The 17,617-nt window shown below is 34.9% G+C and overlaps 1 protein-coding gene across 4 annotated transcripts in view; it reads left to right on the top strand.

The window, feature by feature from the left end:
• LOC148177885 (voltage-gated inwardly rectifying potassium channel KCNH6-like) overlaps positions 1-17,617 on the top strand; it is a 90,246-nt gene that overhangs the window by 67,191 nt on the left and 5,438 nt on the right. For 2 of the 4 annotated variants that reach the window (XM_088033185.1, XM_088033188.1), the window contains 11 exons: positions 1,574-1,814; positions 5,701-5,882; positions 6,122-6,142; positions 6,537-6,691; positions 8,867-9,099; positions 11,086-11,538; positions 13,076-13,269; positions 13,320-13,476; positions 13,523-13,633; positions 13,858-13,926; positions 16,624-17,143. In XM_088033185.1, coding sequence (XP_087889311.1) covers positions 1,574-1,814; positions 5,701-5,882; positions 6,122-6,142; positions 6,537-6,691; positions 8,867-9,099; positions 11,086-11,538; positions 13,076-13,269; positions 13,320-13,476; positions 13,523-13,633; positions 13,858-13,926; positions 16,624-17,143 — 2,336 coding nt within the window. The remainder of the gene's footprint in view (positions 1-1,573; positions 1,815-5,700; positions 5,883-6,121; positions 6,143-6,536; positions 6,692-8,866; positions 9,100-11,085; positions 11,539-13,075; positions 13,270-13,319; positions 13,477-13,522; positions 13,634-13,857; positions 13,927-16,623; positions 17,144-17,617) is intronic. The other 2 variants (XM_088033186.1, XM_088033187.1) reach the window with 2 other exon arrangements.

The following is a 17,617-nucleotide window of genomic DNA, read 5'->3' as shown; positions in this document are numbered from 1 at the left end:
AAAAAAATTAAAATCTTGAATTTGAACTATCTAACATTGATTTCTAAGGTAAAAAGTTGCAAGAAAAACGTTTCATAAAAGGGTTGTTTAATATTTGCCATAATTCCGGAGAAATCGAGCAAAATCTTGTTCGTCTCCAAAATTTTGGCCCTCTGGTGACAACCCAAAATTTCAAACGCCTCTAACTCAGTTATTTATTGCCGTACGAGAAAAATAAGGATATTTTTGGATTCAGCGCGAAATTCTGCGTTAACTAAGCCTATCCACCTCAAATTTACTTAACAATTAACCGAGATATCCACCATATTAGATTTTCAGAGGGTGATTTTTGGGTCATTTTCAAGACGCTATTTCGGGATGAAAACTGCGTTTAATATTATTGTATTATATACGATTGAAAGAGCAGCTTGAGATATATCATCTGTCCAAATCTCAGATTGATCGAGCAAATAGGTTACGAGGGGCGATTAAAAAACTAAAAATTGAAAATCTTTTTTAATTTCGGAGATATTGAGCTTTTTCCAACTCAAAATTCAATATCCGAAACATTGAGCACACATAAGTCAGTTATTTGTAGACCGATCTTAACGAATTTTACATTTTTGGATTCTACGTAAAATTCTGCGTAAAATGAGTACAAATATGTTAATTTTGCTTCATAAATAAGCGAGTAGCGATCGAGTCTGAATTAGAGACCGAAAGACAGCTAACTTCTACATTCAAAAAATAAAAATTTCGAATTCGAACTATCGAAGAGCGATTTCTATGCCAAAAAACCGCGAGAAAAACGATTTCGAAAAGGCTTTTTTCATATTCGCCTTAATTCCGTACATATCGGGCAAAATCTAGTCATTTCAAGTCGAAACAACAAAAACCCTTGATATGCCATCTGGTCGGTTCTACAACCGATTTTAAATGTGCATCAGTCCGAAACTTCCACCACAATAAATAACGCGTTTTCATCAAATTCCTCCTTCGCTGCACAAGTTTAGAATAATCACGGGCTCTTCAGATTCTATTCTCAGCAACTAAAAAGTCTGCGTGCCACATTCCGCGTAACGTCATCAAACCATCGAGTTAATTAAAACTTCGTGTGTTCAGAAGTGTCGGGAACTTCCTCGTACGTGTAACATGCGAAAAGGGCAGTTGGCAATCCGCACTGATTGAAGTTTATAAAGTTAAAAATAAAGAACGATAAAATTCTAAATAAAAATTAGTACCATGATATGTGTTGAATGAGAAAAATTCCGATTCCAGAGTAGTGCGTTTTGACAGTGTTGCAATGTTGACTTGAAAAATGCCTTTGTTACTCAAGAAATTCTCAAGATCTAGACGTCCATCGAAGCTCATGCGCTTGGTAATCCGAAAATGCAGTGGCGTGCTTTTTTTATTATTATCATGTGTAAATTGCGTCATTGATTACTTACAATTTTTATTTGTGTTAATAAACATGAGCAGAGTTTGTAGATAGAAATACACATTTCGCGTGTTAGAAAAAAAAATAATTGTGTACAGAAATTCATCATGAATATTACAATAATTTCCGTTGTCATGTTTTTTTTTTGTTTCTCAGGTGTTGTCTTTGGGGGCGGACGTCCTACCAGAATACAAGCTGCAAAATCCCAGGATACACAACTGGACGATTTTACATTATTCACCGTTTAAAGCCGTCTGGGACTGGATTATACTGATATTAGTGATGTACACTGCGATATTTACGCCTTATGTTGCTGCTTTTTTACTCAACGAGCCCGATCATAGCAGAAAAACCAAAAAGTACGGGGAGGATCCCATTGTTATTATAGATTTAATAGGTGAGTTGGAAAATTTGGACAATCATTTCTGCGTTTTGTTCCTGTGAGGTGACAATGAGGCGCAAACCGCAATTTTCTATCTGTCGTAGTTTTGGAGATATCGAACATTAAATGTCTCTTTTTGGAATCTACGTGAAATTCTGCGAAAAATGAGCACCAATACTTTAATATTGCCTTATAAATCAGCGAGATATCGACCCTTTAGAGACTAAAAAGCAGCTAACTTCTACATTGAGAAAATGAAAATTTTGAATTTGAAATATCTAAGATTGATTTCTAAGATAAAAATTTGCGAGAAAAACGATTCCGAAAAGGGTTGTTTGATATTTGTCATAATTCCGGAGATATTGAGCAAAATCGTTTTCGAGCCTTCTGGCAACAACCCAAAATTTCAAACGCATTTATTTAACTCAGTTATTTGTTGACATACAAGAAAAATAAGAATATTTTTGGATTCAGCGCAAAATTCTGCGTAAAATGAAACCATTTAGCTCCAACTTATTTAACGAATAAAAGAAATATCGACCGAAATAGATTTTCAGAGGCTGTTTTTAAATTCAATTTCAAAACGCTATTTCGGGGTGAAAACTGCGTTTAGTATTATTAGGTTATATATCGATCGAAAGAGGAGCTCGAGATCTGTCAACTGCCCAAATCTTAGATTGATTGTGCAAATAGTTTACGAAGGCCGATCCAAAAACGAAAAATTGAAAATTTTTCATCGATTGAATCGCAAAATATTTTCCCCAAAAATTGATCATTGAATTTCCGACTTTTGAGACCAAATTCTAAAGTAAAATGCCCCGAGAAAAACGATGGTGAAAACCGTTTCCCAAATATCTTTCCTAGTTTCGGAGATATTGAGATTTGAAAATTTTCTAACTCAAAATTTAATATCCGAAACTTTGATTGCTCATAGCTCAGTTAGTTTTCAATAGATTTTAACGAATCTTAGTTTTTTGGATTCTGCATAAAATCCTGCGTAAAATGAGTACAAATAGTTTATAATATTGCTTCATAAATAAGCGAGATATCGACTGTCTGAATTAGAGACCAAAAAACAGCTAACTTTCATACTGAAACAAATAACATTTCGAATTCGAATTATCGAAGATTAATTTCTAAGCCAAACAAAAGGGTTTCTTAATATTTGGCTTAATTCCGGAGATATCGAGAAAAATCGTTTTCGAACCTCCAAAATTTTTGCCTTCTGGCGACAACCCAAAATTTCAAACGCCCCTAACTCAGTTATTTTTTAACGTACGAGAAAAATAAGGATATTTTTAGATTCAGCGCAAAATTCTGCGCAAAATGAGCATAATTTCCGAGATTAATTAACCGAGATATCGACCGAATTAGATTTTCAGAGGGTGTTTTTATGGTCATTTTCAAGAGGCTGTTTTGGGGCAAAAGTCCCGTTTAGTATTATTAAATTATACATCGATCGAAAAAGGAACTTGAGATCTATCACCTGACCAAATCTCAGATCGATCGGACAAATAGTTTACGAAGGGCAAGCAAAAAATGAAAAATTTAAAAATTTTCATCATTGAGTCGTAAAATTTTTTTGCCCAAAAAATTGATCATCGAATTTTCGATTTTTGAGGGCGGATTCTAAAGTAGAATTAGCGGAAAAAAACAATGGCGCAAACCGTTTCTCAAAATCTTTTATAGTTTCTGAGATATTGAGATTTGAAAATTTTCCAACTCAAAATTCAATGTCAGAAACTTTGATCGCTCATAACTGAGCTATTCTTGGATCTATTTTAACGAATTTTACCTTTTTGGATTTTACATGAAATTCTGCGTAAAATGAGCACAAACACTTTAAAAATAAATAAGCGAGATAGCGACTGAGTCTGAATAAGAGACTGAAAGGCAGCTAACTTCTACATTAAAAAAATAAAAAAATTGAATTCGAACCATCTAATATCGATTTCTGAGGTAAAAAAATTGCGAGAAAAACGATTCCGAAAAGGGTTGTTTGATATTTGCCATAATTCCGGAGATATCGAGCAAAATCGTTTTCGAACCTTCAAAATTTTGGCTCTCTAGCGACAACCCAAAATTTCAAACGCCTCTAACTCAGTTATTTTTTAACGTTTTTTAAAAATAAAGATATTTTTAGATTCAGCGCGAAATTCTGCGTAAAACGAGCATATATAGCTCAAATTTCCAAAATTAATTAACCGAGATATTGACCGAATTAGATTTTCAGAGGGTGTTTTTAGGGTCATTTTCAAGAGGCTGTTTTGGTGCAAAAACCGCGTTTAGTATTATTAAATTATATATCAATCAACATAGGAGCTCTAGATTTATCAACTGGCCAAATTTCAGATGGATATGGCAAGTAGTTTACGAGGGACGATCAAAAAACGAAAAATTGAAAATTTTTCATCGATTGAGTAGCAAAATTTTTTTCCCCAAAAAATCGACCATCGAAAACTTTTGAGGCGGATTTTAAAGTAAAATGACCCGAGAAAAACGATGGTGAAAACCGTTTCTCAAAATCTTTTGTAGTTACGGAGATATCAAGCTTTGAAAATTTTCCAACTCAAAATCCAATATCAGATACTTTGGTCGCTCATAACTCAGCTATTTTTGGATCTATCTTAACGAATTTTACCTTTTTGGATTCTACATGAAATTCTTCGTAAAATGAGCATAAACACTTTAAAAATAAATAAGCGAGATAGCGACTGAGTCTGAATAAGAGACTGAAAGGCAGCTACTTCTACATGGAAAAAATAAAAATTTTGAATTTGAACCATCTAATATCGATTTCTGAGGTAAAAAATTGCGAGAAAAACGATTCCGACAAAGGTTGTTTGATATTTGGCTTAATTCCGGAGATATCAAGCAAAATTGTTTTCGAACTTCCAAAATTTTGGCCCTCTGGCGATAACCCAAAATTTCAAACGCCTCTAACTCTATTATTTTTCAACGTACGAAAAAATTAAGGATATTTTTAGATTTAGCGCGAAATTCTGCGTAAAATGAGCATATATAGCGCGATTAATTAACCGAGATATCGACCGAATTATATTTTCAGAGGGTGTTTTTAGGGTCATTTTCAAGAGTCTGTTTTGGGGCAAAAACCGCGTTTAGTATTATTAAATTATATATCGATCAAAAGAGGAGCTCGAGATTCATCAACTGGCCAAATTTCAGATTGATAGGGCTAGTAGTTTACGAGGGGCGATCAAAAAACGAAAAATTGAAAATTTTTCATCGATTGAGTCGCAACATTTTTTTGCCCAAAAAATCGACCATCGAATTTTCGACTTTTGAGGGCGGATTCCAAAGTACAATGACCCGAAAAAAACGATGGTAAAAACCGTTTTTCAAAATTTTTCGTGGTTTCGATGATATTCAACTTTGAAAATTTTCCAACTCAAAATTAATATCCGACACTTGGATTGCTCATATCTCACTTATTTCTGGACCGATCTCAATGAATTTTACGTTTTTGGATTCTGCGTGAAATTCTGCGTAAAATGAGCACCAACAACTTAAAATAAACGAGATAATGACCAGTAAAGAAGGTCGCACCAGTGTTGATTGATCAACTTGAAAGCGGCAAATTTGAAATCCGCTTTTAATCATAAAATCAAACACGAGAAACACAATTTTTATGAACAAATTTTGCAAGATTTGCACGAATTTATTGTTCCTAACACTGACAAATTCTCACTGTCAACAGAGCCGTTTTTACATCAGGTAATATTTCAGTCCACTGTGAAAATAAATTTACTGGAATTTGACACATAAAATAGAAGTAAACAAAACAGTTTAAATTCTCCATTCGAGCTTTGACATCCCCCGGATTCCGGCGCGCACGTCAATTCCAAAAGTCATTACTAACATCAAAATCCTTTGTTTTTAGTTGACGTGACGTTTATAGTCGACATCCTTATAAACTTCAGAACGACATATGTCAGTGGAACCGACGAGATCGTCTCGGATCCTGTAAGAATCGCCGTTCATTACTTAAAGGGTTGGTTCTTTATCGATTTGGTAGCTGCGGTGCCTTTCGACTTGTTATTTTTTGGAAGCGACACGGATGAAGTAAGTACAAACCAAAACCTCACTTCATGTTGATGTTTATAAGTGTTTGCATTTTTGATAAAGGAATGTTCGTTGTTTATAGTCTAAAGTGACACGTTTAATGGAAGGATAAGTAGTTGGAAATACGATCCAGAAATCGATTAGTTTCCGGCTCGTATTTTTAGTTAGATCCACTTTTTCATCTTGTTCAGCAATACTTTTTGACTAATCATTTTTAAAACAGAGGTTCTTTTCTATAGTTGGGCTTGGATAAAGACGAGGTAGTTAACGTAGTTTGATGCATTTTTGTGGGAATTTTGCGGTGTTCGCCAACATTGCAAAGTTCTTTAATTCTATAATTAAGGACGTTTTTACATCCGCAGCTTACACTTTGTACTTTCATTCGACACCGCATGACGCATGTTTTATATTTACGACAGGTAAAAGCACACACACGGAGTTTCGTCACTGAACAGGATTTTTTAACTCGAGACGTTTCTAAGAAGATTTGAAAGCCTTTTCAGCGACCAAATTTGTTCACAGATTTTCCTCTTTTAATACAATTCGTGTATAATTCAACTAACTGTACATACATGCAGATGCTTACATACAGCATAAATTAGCGAGCGAAACTCCGACCCGTAAAAATTTATTTTTGGACTATTTTTCTTCCAGACGACGACTCTGATCGGATTATTAAAGACTGCTCGCCTCTTACGTTTAGTTCGTGTAGCCAGAAAAATCGACAGGTATTCTGAATATGGAGCCGCTGTTCTTTTGTTACTTATGGCCACGTTTGCTCTTATTGCGCATTGGTTAGCTTGCATATGGTAAGTCAATGAATTTTATATAATCGAAAAGAATCAAACGATGGAGGTGAAAATTTGGAAATTTTAAACAATTTTTGTGTTTTACAATGATTTTCATCTTGGTTGGCTTTGGAATGAAATCTTTTTGTGCCGCTCGCAGTGTAGGGGAAGAGCTCCGAATATTGGATGGTTGCCTAATATTGGATACCACCACGAAAGGCTTTTGTGCTAATTTGAATATTTTGTTCGTGCGGCCTAAATATACGTTTATTTATTATAAATTTTGAGCTACTGGGTAAGTAAATAATATTTAATGTTGGTTTTATGTTTAGTTTATACCTAGTAAAAATCAATAAAATTGAATACCGAATTTTTCACTCCGAAACAAACTATGCTAAATTCCTAATATTGGATACTTTAGTACCCTCAATATTAGATATCTAATTTTAAGTAACAATATAATTGAATGTTAACAAGGTGTTTATAACTGTTTCTAGCAGCAAGGGTGGCTATGAAATGTTAAAGAAATTTGCCACTCATTATAATATCGGTTTAGAATTTTCAACTGACATTTTTAGTTAACCTCAATCATAGAGCAAAGTAAGTTTTGAAAAGAAAACTATTCCAGTTGTGGTTTGAAACCTGAAAATCAAAATTTTGGACACAAAACCGTAACTAAAACGTCGTACATAAATAATTTTCAAGATAGTTATATTCACTATGAAAACAAAGCGGCAAAGTAGTGCACGACATTAATCCAAAGCCACCCTTGATGCTAGAAACATTTATAAACACCTTCTATTTAAAGTCGTTGTTGACTAGATTTTTATTAATTATTATTTTATTATTTTATTTATTATTAATTAATATTTTTATTTTCGGGTCCTATTATTGGTTATCCCATATTCAGATCTTTGATACCCATTATTGTTTTTTCAAAGCATCAAATTTAAGACAATATTTGCCGATAAAATAAAAATCGTGTATTTTTTTGTAATTTAAATGTATAGATAATAAAGTAAACATTTCAAAATCAATATAAATAATAATTTAATTGATTCAATTTAGAAGCAAGCATTTTTAATATATTTTTTTAAGCAAGTATCCAATATTCGGTGCTTTTCCCCTACTAGTCCTGTCACTTTGGACTTCTGTCAATAATGTCACTTGTCAAACGTCAAAATCGCCAATAGAGAAAGAATTTAAACGACAAACGGCATAATTTAGTAAAGGTTGAGTCAGTTTTATCCCCTCAGCTCACTAAATCACATAATTTTAAGTATTTTAAGGTTATGTAACATTCCAATCATTATCTTGGCAAAGCGGCACTTTTTAATTCAGAGGTGACTAGATTAAAATCTTTTTGAAACAACGAGTATTTGAACTTTTTTAATCTTCTTGATGTTTTCTTATTCGTTTTTTGAATGCTCTCAGTTAAATAAAAATGTCTGCAATTCCATTTTTTCATCTCTGTGTTTTTACTAACAAAATCCAAATAAAATTGATGTCCGTTTTTTTATTAAAAAACCACCAACACCGCACTCTCCCACCACATTACAACCGGCAACGTCGTCGATGGTGACTTTTTGGTGTTAAAATCAAATAGGTTAGCTGCCTAATTGACAATTTGATTACACAAAACGGCCTTTCAGGCTGTGCCGAGTCTTTTCACTATTAAATCCTTTGATTTGCAATCCAACAGGCTGTAAAAGAAACGTTTTTAACGGAAACACTGCGTAATTTTCAGAAATGTCAAACATTTGACAACTATTTTCTCACCAAAAATCTCCCTAGGCAACGTTGCCGGTTGTAATGCACGGGAAGATTGCGGTGTTGGTGGTTTTTTAAAAAAAAACGGACTTTATATACATGCATACAGGTGACCCAGAACTCGGACTTTCACCAAAATTTCGAAACAAAAACTTTTTAGTTCAAAAAATAATCGAGTGAAGACGAAAAAACGGTGGCCAATCCCGAAGCTGAACAGAATTTGAAAATCGGTAACCATGGACACACACCTTTACCCATTGGGTCACACTCTCGTTGCCTAGGAAACTGGGATGATCTTTTCCCCCACTTCTAGAGTACCCTTTCGGGATTGGTTGTTATTTTGACTTAATTAATTTTTGTTTTGAAATTTATGGGTTATGAGTTCTGGGAGACCTGTAAGTTTGTAAAATAATTTCCTATTAACAGGTACGCAATCGGCAATGCAGAAAACCAGTCTCACATCGGCTGGTTAGAAATCCTAGCCAACGACACCCACCAGTTCTACGGCCCCAACAACACCGGAGGGCCCAGCATTAAAAGTCGATACGTGACGGCTCTTTACTTCACGTTCACGACATTGACGAGCGTGGGTTTCGGAAACGTCGCACCAAATACAGACGCTGAGAAGATTTTCACCATCTGCGTTATGTTGGCGGGATGTAAGTACTTCGCTTGGTCACATTTTTTTGTCTTTATTTCATATTTTTGTTTGTTTGTAAGCCTCCGTTAATAATAACGAAGTTTGATTGCTCGTTAGCTCATTACTCAGTTATTTGTGGACCGATAATGACAACTCTCATCTTTTTGGAATTTAGGCGAAATTCTGCGTAAAATGAGCACAAATACTTTAATATGCGAAATATGGACTGTGTCTGAATTAGAGACTGAAAGGCGGCTTACTTCTACATTGAAAAAATGAAAATTTTGAATTCGAACTGTCTAAGATCGATTTCTGAGGTAAACAATTGCGAGAAAAACGATTCCAAAAAGGGTTGTATTGTAATATTTGTCATAATTCCGGAGATATCAAGCAAAATCGTTTTCGAACCTCCAAAATTTTGGCTCTCTGGCGACAACCTAAAATTTCAAACGCCTCTTACCTAAAGTGCAACTGCTATCAGTCCAATCTCCTGTGTAAATTTTCGAAAATTCTTGGTTGTAAATCAGACTTTCAATTCTTTAGGGAGAAAATTAGGGAAAAATTGAATGTCGCGATTTTTGAGGTTAACACGTTGTCAAAGTTGAGTGTATTAATCAATAACTAATTAAAAATTTGCTGCAAAAGAAAGATTTCAATAAAGATTTGACAATCTTGCGCAAAACGATCTGCTTTTGCGCATGCCATTGTTACATCAAGGTCAAAAGCTATTGCTGCCAACTATTGTTGATAAAAATCGCTAAGGGCTCCAGCCAACTTAACTTTTTAATGAGTGAATAGTGATGAGCTTTGGTATAGTTATTTCTTGACGTACGAGAAAAATGGTTATTTTTGGATTCAGCTTGAAATTCTGCATTAAATGAGCTCATACATACGGCTCAAATTGTGTTGACAAATAAACGAGATATCATTTTTCTTTCAAGAAGCTGTTTCGGGGCGAAAACGACGTTTAGTACCACATTTTCGCTTGATGACATTTTTATGTCTTCATTTCATATTTTTGTTTGTTGGTAAGCCTCAATTAATTACAACGAACTCAGTTTTTTGAGAAAGCTGATTTCCTCGACTCGTCCTTGCTCTTGCACGGTTTCCAAGGTTAATTTGAGAAGTTAATGAGAAAACTGGAAAAAACCTGAGTCGACAAACGCGGGGCTTTACTTCTAAATTCTCCAGAAATCATTTTCTATTTCCAGCAAAACTGAAGTTTTTTCGTAACGAATGCTAATATTGGGTTTTCAAATGAAGATATGTTTGTATTTTAACGAACGTGGAATTAGCAACACTGCAAAATTGCCGCCATAAATTAGGATTGGATAGAAAAAAAATGTTTTTATAGCCGATAAAAGTAGATTTGAGCTATTCGATATAGCTGAATATAAATTAGTTCATTTTCCATAATTGTACGATATTAATTTTTCATTGTAAAGTTGGCTATAAATAAAAAGTCAATATTTCAATTAAATAAAAGATAAAGTAGAGCTCATTGCTATCGATCCACTCTCGTGTGCAAATTTCCGAAAATTCTTGGGTGTAAACCAGGGTTTCAATTCTTTGGGGCAAAAATTTGGGGGAAAAGTGAACGTAGCGATTTTTGAGGTTAACACGTTGTCAAAGTTGACTCAAATTAATTAATATTTACTGAAAAATTTGTTCTAAACGAGATATTTTCAATGAAGATTTGACATGTTTTGCGCTTCAACCCATGTTAGTTGCTGCCAACTGCTCCCGATTAAAATTACTAGGGGTTGCTGTCCACTTTGACAGTTATTTCTTTATTTAAGGTTGGGATCCTGTTGAAATAACTTTGGTAGTTTTGAGATCAGAAGGTTGGCAACATTCCCCTCCATGATTTGACATAAGTCAATTCTGACATAAAAATTGCTATGCATCAAGATTACGTAAAAAATTAATGCGATCTCTGATTAATTAATTAATAATTATGATTACTGTACGATTTTGATTTTGACAAATTCTCCTTCTTTTCCAGCGCTGATGTACGCCAGCATCTTCGGCAACGTTTCGGCCATCATCCAAAGACTCTACTCAGGCACGGCCCGCTACCACACTCAAATGTTGCGAGTGCGCGAGTTCATCCGATTCCACCAAATTCCAAATCCACTCCGCCAACGTCTGGAAGAGTACTTCCAACACGCGTGGACTTTTACCAACGGCATCGACATGAATTCCGTGTTAAAAGGATTTCCGGAGTGTCTTCAGGCGGACATCTGCTTGCATCTCAATAGGAACCTTCTGCAGAATTGCAGCGTTTTCGATGGCGCAAGTCCTGGATGTCTTCGAGCGTTCACTCTTAAGTTTAAGACGACGCACGCTCCTCCTGGAGACACTTTGGTGCATCGAGGAGATGTGCTGTCGTCGCTGTATTTCATCTCCAGAGGGTCGATTGAGATATTGAGAGATGATATTGTGATGGCTATTTTAGGTATGTTCGGTCTTTTCTCGCGGATTTTAATTTTTTTATTGGTCTTCTGAAGTTCCAAATTAAATTCGGTTGGTTGTAAATTGGGCTTTCGGGGGTTCTTAATTCGAGAGCTATTTTTAAAATTTAATGTTGTTACGGCACTATTCAAAAAATCGAATCAAAAACCGGATATTTCGAATTTCCCACTCAAAATTTCGAAGTTGGTGGTACTGAAAACTGTCAAACTAACCTGACTTTTTCAATTTACTTGTGCGTAGAGGCATAAAATTGCGCAGTAAAGAGGTTAGCTTAGGCATAAAGCGACGTTTTACAATGACAGATCGTCATTTCGCAGTCACACCACAACCTTTGAAATTTTTGAGCGGGAAGTTTAAAATTTTATTTTTTAAAATTTTAAATATGTTCATTCTTTGCTACTGAAGGTTTCAACTTGTTGAAAAAAGTCGAAATCTGGCTTATTTACTCCGTAATCTCAAACTTTTGCTGCTCATTTTACGCAGAATTTTGCCCAAATTCCAAAACCAAGCTCAAAACCCACGAAGGGCAACAAATAACTGAGTTTTGGTCGTTTAATTTTAGTCCTTTCATGGAAAATGAGTGAAAATGATGGGTCTGCCAGTGATACCACACATTTTTAGATTTCCACTCGAATTTTCGAAGTTGGCGTTACTGTTAATTGGACAGCTGTCACGACTGTCTAAACTAACCTTAGTTTTTCAATTTACTTGTGCGTGGAGGCATAAAATTGCGCTAGAGAGGCATATTTGCAGTAAAAAGGTTAGTTAAGGCCTAAAGCGACGTTCCACAGTGACAGATTGTCATTTGGCCGTCACACAAGCGTCGAAATTTTGAGCGGGAAGTTTGAAATTTTATTTTTTCAAATTTTAAACATGTTCATTCTTTGCTATTGAAGGTTCAAATTTATCGAAAAAAGTCAATAGCTTGTTTAAGAAGCAATCTTAAAGTATTGGTGCTCATTTTACGCAGAATTTCTCCCAAAATCCAAAACAAGGCAATATATTTACGTACGGCAACAAATAACTGAGTTATGGCCGTTTAAAATTAGTCATTTTATAGAAAATGAGTGAAAACGATGGGCCTGCCAGTGGTACCACACATTTTTAAATTTCCTCTCGAAATTTCGAAGTTGGTGTTACTGAAAATTCGACAGCTGTCACGACTGTCTAAACTAACCGTACTTTTTCAATTAACTTATGTGTGGAGGCATAAAATTGCGCTGGAGAGGCATATTTGCAGTAAATAAGTTAATTTAGACATAAATCGACGTTCCACAGTGACAGATTTTCGTTTCGTGGTCACACAACCTTCGAAATTTCGAGCGGGAAATTTGAAACTCTACAACTTTTAATTCAATTTTATTACTAATGCCGAAATAACACCGATTTCTAAAAATAGCTCTTAGATTAAGAATTCTTAAGAGCACAATTCGCCATTAACCAAATCTAACTTGAAGCTTCCGGAGAGCGGGAAAAAAATAAAATTCAAATTCCCACGTTATTATTAATTTTTTTTGTAGGTAAATACGATATTTTCGGGGAAAACCCGTGTCTACATCCCACATTGGGAAAATCAAGCTGTAACGTTAGGGCTTTGACGTACTGTGATTTACATAAGATACATAGAGATGATCTCTTAGACGTGTTAGAACTGTATCCCGAGTTTTATAATCAGTTCATGAATAATTTAGAGATTACGTTTAGTTTACGAGACGTAAGTAGGTTAAATAGTGTAGAAATCACAATTGATTGGGGTAAATTTAGGACGAACAAGCTGGGGTCATCCCACGCCGCTCCTTCTACCCAAAAGGGCCCATCAAAGAGGGCCGCTTTTTCCGAGGAGTCAACTCCAATGGAGCTTCCAGAGTAAATTCAATGACTGGTCGGCAAGATTCACAGTACAGTGACGAGTCGGAATCTGGTGAGATTTTTCGGAAATTTTCCCAGTATCTAACTTTATTTTCCAGGACATGGAATCCTCGAGTTTTCCACGGAGAAAGCCGGCCAAGATGTCACTCCGATGAACCTCGACTTTGGAGAAGAAAAAAAGAGATCGTCCACACTAAATTCAATTACAGGTAAATTAGTTTCGTTTAAACGGATTTAAACTCTTGAACTTAATAATGACAAAGTTCTTTATCTTGATATTTTGTGTTGCTCCCCCTGCTCGTTTTGGAACGACCCCAGTTCATTTCTTGTCTTGATTTGTTTTATTAATGACACAGTTGAAATTTGGTGTTGTCATTTTTGTGTGGACTGTGTCAATAATAAAAAAGTAATTTTGCATATTGACCGTGTTTAGGCATGCTATCACAGCTCAAAAGAAGTATACCAGACCTAAGGTTACACAAAACGCATCAGCCACTTATAGGTAAGATATTTGTTTATACATATACACGATGTTACATTGTTACACTTTATGGGTGTGATGGAAATATGCGAGGAAGACTAGTTATATCCTAATAAAGTTAGAAACTTGCTCATCGTATTAGTTGCATAACTGAATTCCGGAAGTTTGGCTAAAATTAATAAAGTGGAATGTCATTTCTAAAGTGGAATTGGGTTTTGATTCCGAATCTGAAGTCCGCTTTGCTCCATCAGGTCCGGTTTCAAAAAAATTTTAGAAAAATTAGTTTTTTAAATGTTGGAAATTTTTGGCTCGTCTTGAAAATAAAAATTTCTAAAATCCGTCCCTGTGGTTAAAAAAATTTGAGATTTGGTACAGACAGTCAACAAGTCAAGACTAGTAACCTCTCCAAATTTCATTGATCTAGCATCAAAACTGCAAAAATTACATGTTCGAATGAAAAATATTGGAAATTTTTGACTCATCTTGAAAATAAAAATTTCTAAAATCCGTCCCTGTTGTTCAAAAAATTTAAGATTAAGTACAGAGAGTCAACATGCTAGAGATAGTAATCTCTCCAAATTTCATTCCGCTAATGTCAAAACTACTAAAGTTACACAACCGATTTGAAAGTATTAGAAATTTTTGGTTCGTCTTAAAAACAAAAATTTCTAAAATTCGTCCCTGTAGTTTAAAAAATTTGGTATTAAAGGCAGACAGTCAACAAGTTAAAACTAATAATCTCTCCAGATTTCATTGCCCTAGCGTCGATACTACAAAAATTACATGTCTGAATGAAAAATATTAGAAATTTTTGGCTCGTCTTGAAAATAAAAATTTCTAAAATCCGTTCCTGCTGTTAAAAAAATTTGAGATTTACTACAGACAGTCAACATGTTAGAAATAAAAACCTCTCCAAATTTCATTTCGCTAATGTCAAAACTACTAAAGTTACAGATCCGATTTAAAAATATTGGAAATTTTTGGCCAGTCTTGAAAACAAAAATTTCTAAAAACCGTCCCTGCTGTTCAAAAAAATTGAGATTTGGCACAGACAGTCAACATGTTAGAAATAGGAACCTCTCTAAATTTCATTGCGCTAATGTCAAAACTTTTAAAGTTACAGATCGAATTTGAAAATATTGGAAATTTTTGGCCAGTCTTGTAAACAAAAATTTCTAAAATCCGTCCCAGCTGTTCAAAAAAATTGAGATTTGGCACAGACAGTCAACATGTTAGAAATAGGAACCCCTCCAAGTTTCATCTCTCTAATGTCAAAACTTCTAAAGTTACAGATCGAATTTGAAAATATTGGAAAATTTTGGTCAGTCTTGAAAACAAAAATTGCTAAAATCCGTCCCTGTTGTTCAAAAAATTTGGTATTTAGAACAGACAATCAACAAGTTGAAACTAGCAATCTCTCCAAATTTCATTGCTCTAGCATCAAAACTACAAAAATTACATGTTCGAATGAAAAATATTGGAAATTTTTGGCACATCTTGAAAATAAAAATTGCTAAAATTCGTCCCTGCTGTTCAAAAAATTTGAGATTGGTACAAACAGTCAACATGTTAGAAATAGAAACCTGTCCAAATTTCATTTCGGTAATGTCAAACTACTAAAGTTACAGATCCGACTTAAAAATATTGGAAATTTTTGGTTCGTCTTAAAAACAAAAATTTCTAAAATCCGTCCCTGTTGTTAAAAAAATTTGGTATTAAGGGCAAACAGTCAACAAGCCAAAACTAGTAATCTCTCAAGATTTCATTGCTCTAGCATCAAAACTACAAAAATTACATGTCCGAATGAAAAATATTAGAAATTTTTGGCTCGTCTTAAAAATAAAAATTTTTAAAATCCGTCCCAGCTGATCAAAAATTTTGAGATTTACTACAGACAGTCAACATGTTAGAAATAAAAACCTCTCCAAATTTCATTTCGCTAATGTCAAAACTATTAAAGTTACAGATCCGTTTTAAAAATATTGGAAATTTTTACCCTGTTTTGAAAACAAAAATTTCTAAAATCCGTCCCTGTTGTTCAAATAATCTCGGTATTCAGGACAGACAGTCAACTAATCAAAACTAGTAATTTCTCCAAATTTCATTGCCCTAGCATCAAAACCACCAAAATTCCAGGTCTGAATGAGGTCGGATTTAAAATCAGGAGGCAATTCTACTTAAAAAATTTCGTCCAAAATTTGTTGACTGGTCAAAATGTGTAATTTATTGTTCGAATTTATGAACTAATTAACCACCTGACACAAAAGTATTTTTATTCAGATTAATTCTGCTTTCATGCATCAGCAAAGTTCTAAACGCAGGCAACTTCAAACAACATCAAACTTCCTTTCAAGGAACCCCGCCGCCACCTCCCTTTTCTTCCCACAATTGAAGTAGCCCCTTTTGACTTTCCTAATTAATTCGGCTGATTAGATGTAATCTCTACCTCAACGAAAACAATTCCGTAATGAGTTTAAAACAACACCCACTCAGAACGCTTTAATTTGATCTTTCGGTGGATTCTTTTCAACTCTATTTCCATCACATCCTTCATTGTTCGACTATGTTTTTACCAAGCAGTTAGTATCAAAGTTGTTCTTCAAACTTGCTGTAGCACTTCTATTCTTCCAATTATGTATGTATCTTGACGCTTCCTTGTCGCATGTTCGCATGATTGTTTCATCCCTCTAGAGCCACCTTAATGGTATTTTTTTCCAGCGCAATCGACGCCGCCTTCCAGCCACCGTATCCGCACCATCCGCCGCCAGTCCTCCGTGGGAACTTACCAAGAATCCCATCAACAACCGCCGCCGCTACCTTCGGTGCCCATTTCTAGTAGTACCAGCTACTATACAAACAGCCCCAGTCCGCCTCATCACGCCGAAACCTCCACGCTGCAGCAGCACGAGGCGCCAGTGATTCAACATTCCACTTTAGAAACACATTCTGATAATTTTGTAGTGAGTAGATATCAAGTAGAGCACATCAACACAAAGCTGGATGATCTGGCCAGACGGGTGCAGACGTTGGAGCAGACTTTGGCGACGGATGTTAAGACGATATTGGGATTACTTCAGGGGCGGACTGAAGGCGCTGAGGCACCCCTAGTGAGGCACGAGGTGCCCGAGTACGAAAATGTTAATCTAGATCCCATTAGAATTAGATATACGTTTCAGAGGTCCGTCAGCGAGCCGAAGCCAATATCGAAAAATCAGCAGCATTCCCAAGTTCTTCATAGGTAAGGCGTTAGATCTTTGTGGAAATTTTTCGCCCGTCTTGAAAACAAAATTTTTTTAAATCCGTCCCTGTTTAAAAAATTTGGTATTTAGGACAGACAGTCAACAAGTCAAAAATAGCAATCTCTCCAAATTTCGTTGCTCTAGCATTGAAACTATCAAAATTACACGTATTAACGAAAAATATTGGAAATTTTTGGCTCGTCTTAAAAATAAAAATTTCTAAAATCAGTCCCTGTTGTTCAAAAAATTTGAAATTTGGAATAGACAATCAACAAGTCAAAACTAGTAATCTGTCCGAATTTCATTGCCCTAGCATCAAAACTACCAAAATTACAGGTCAAATTAAAAATATTGGGAATTTTTGGCTCGTTTTGAAAATCAAAATTTCTAAAATCCGTCCCTGTTATTTAAAAAATTTGAGAGTTGCTACAGACAATCAGCTCATTAAAGATAGCAACCTCTCCATATTTCAT

Source organism: Gnatocerus cornutus, chromosome 3, assembly GCF_029298725.1.
Source record: "Gnatocerus cornutus isolate USDA-ARS CGAHR chromosome 3, icGnaCorn1.1, whole genome shotgun sequence".
Classification (NCBI taxonomy): Eukaryota; Metazoa; Arthropoda; class Insecta; order Coleoptera; family Tenebrionidae; genus Gnatocerus; species Gnatocerus cornutus.
The sequence above is the reverse complement of the archived record's forward strand: the minus strand, read 5'-3'. Positions and strand labels throughout refer to the sequence as shown.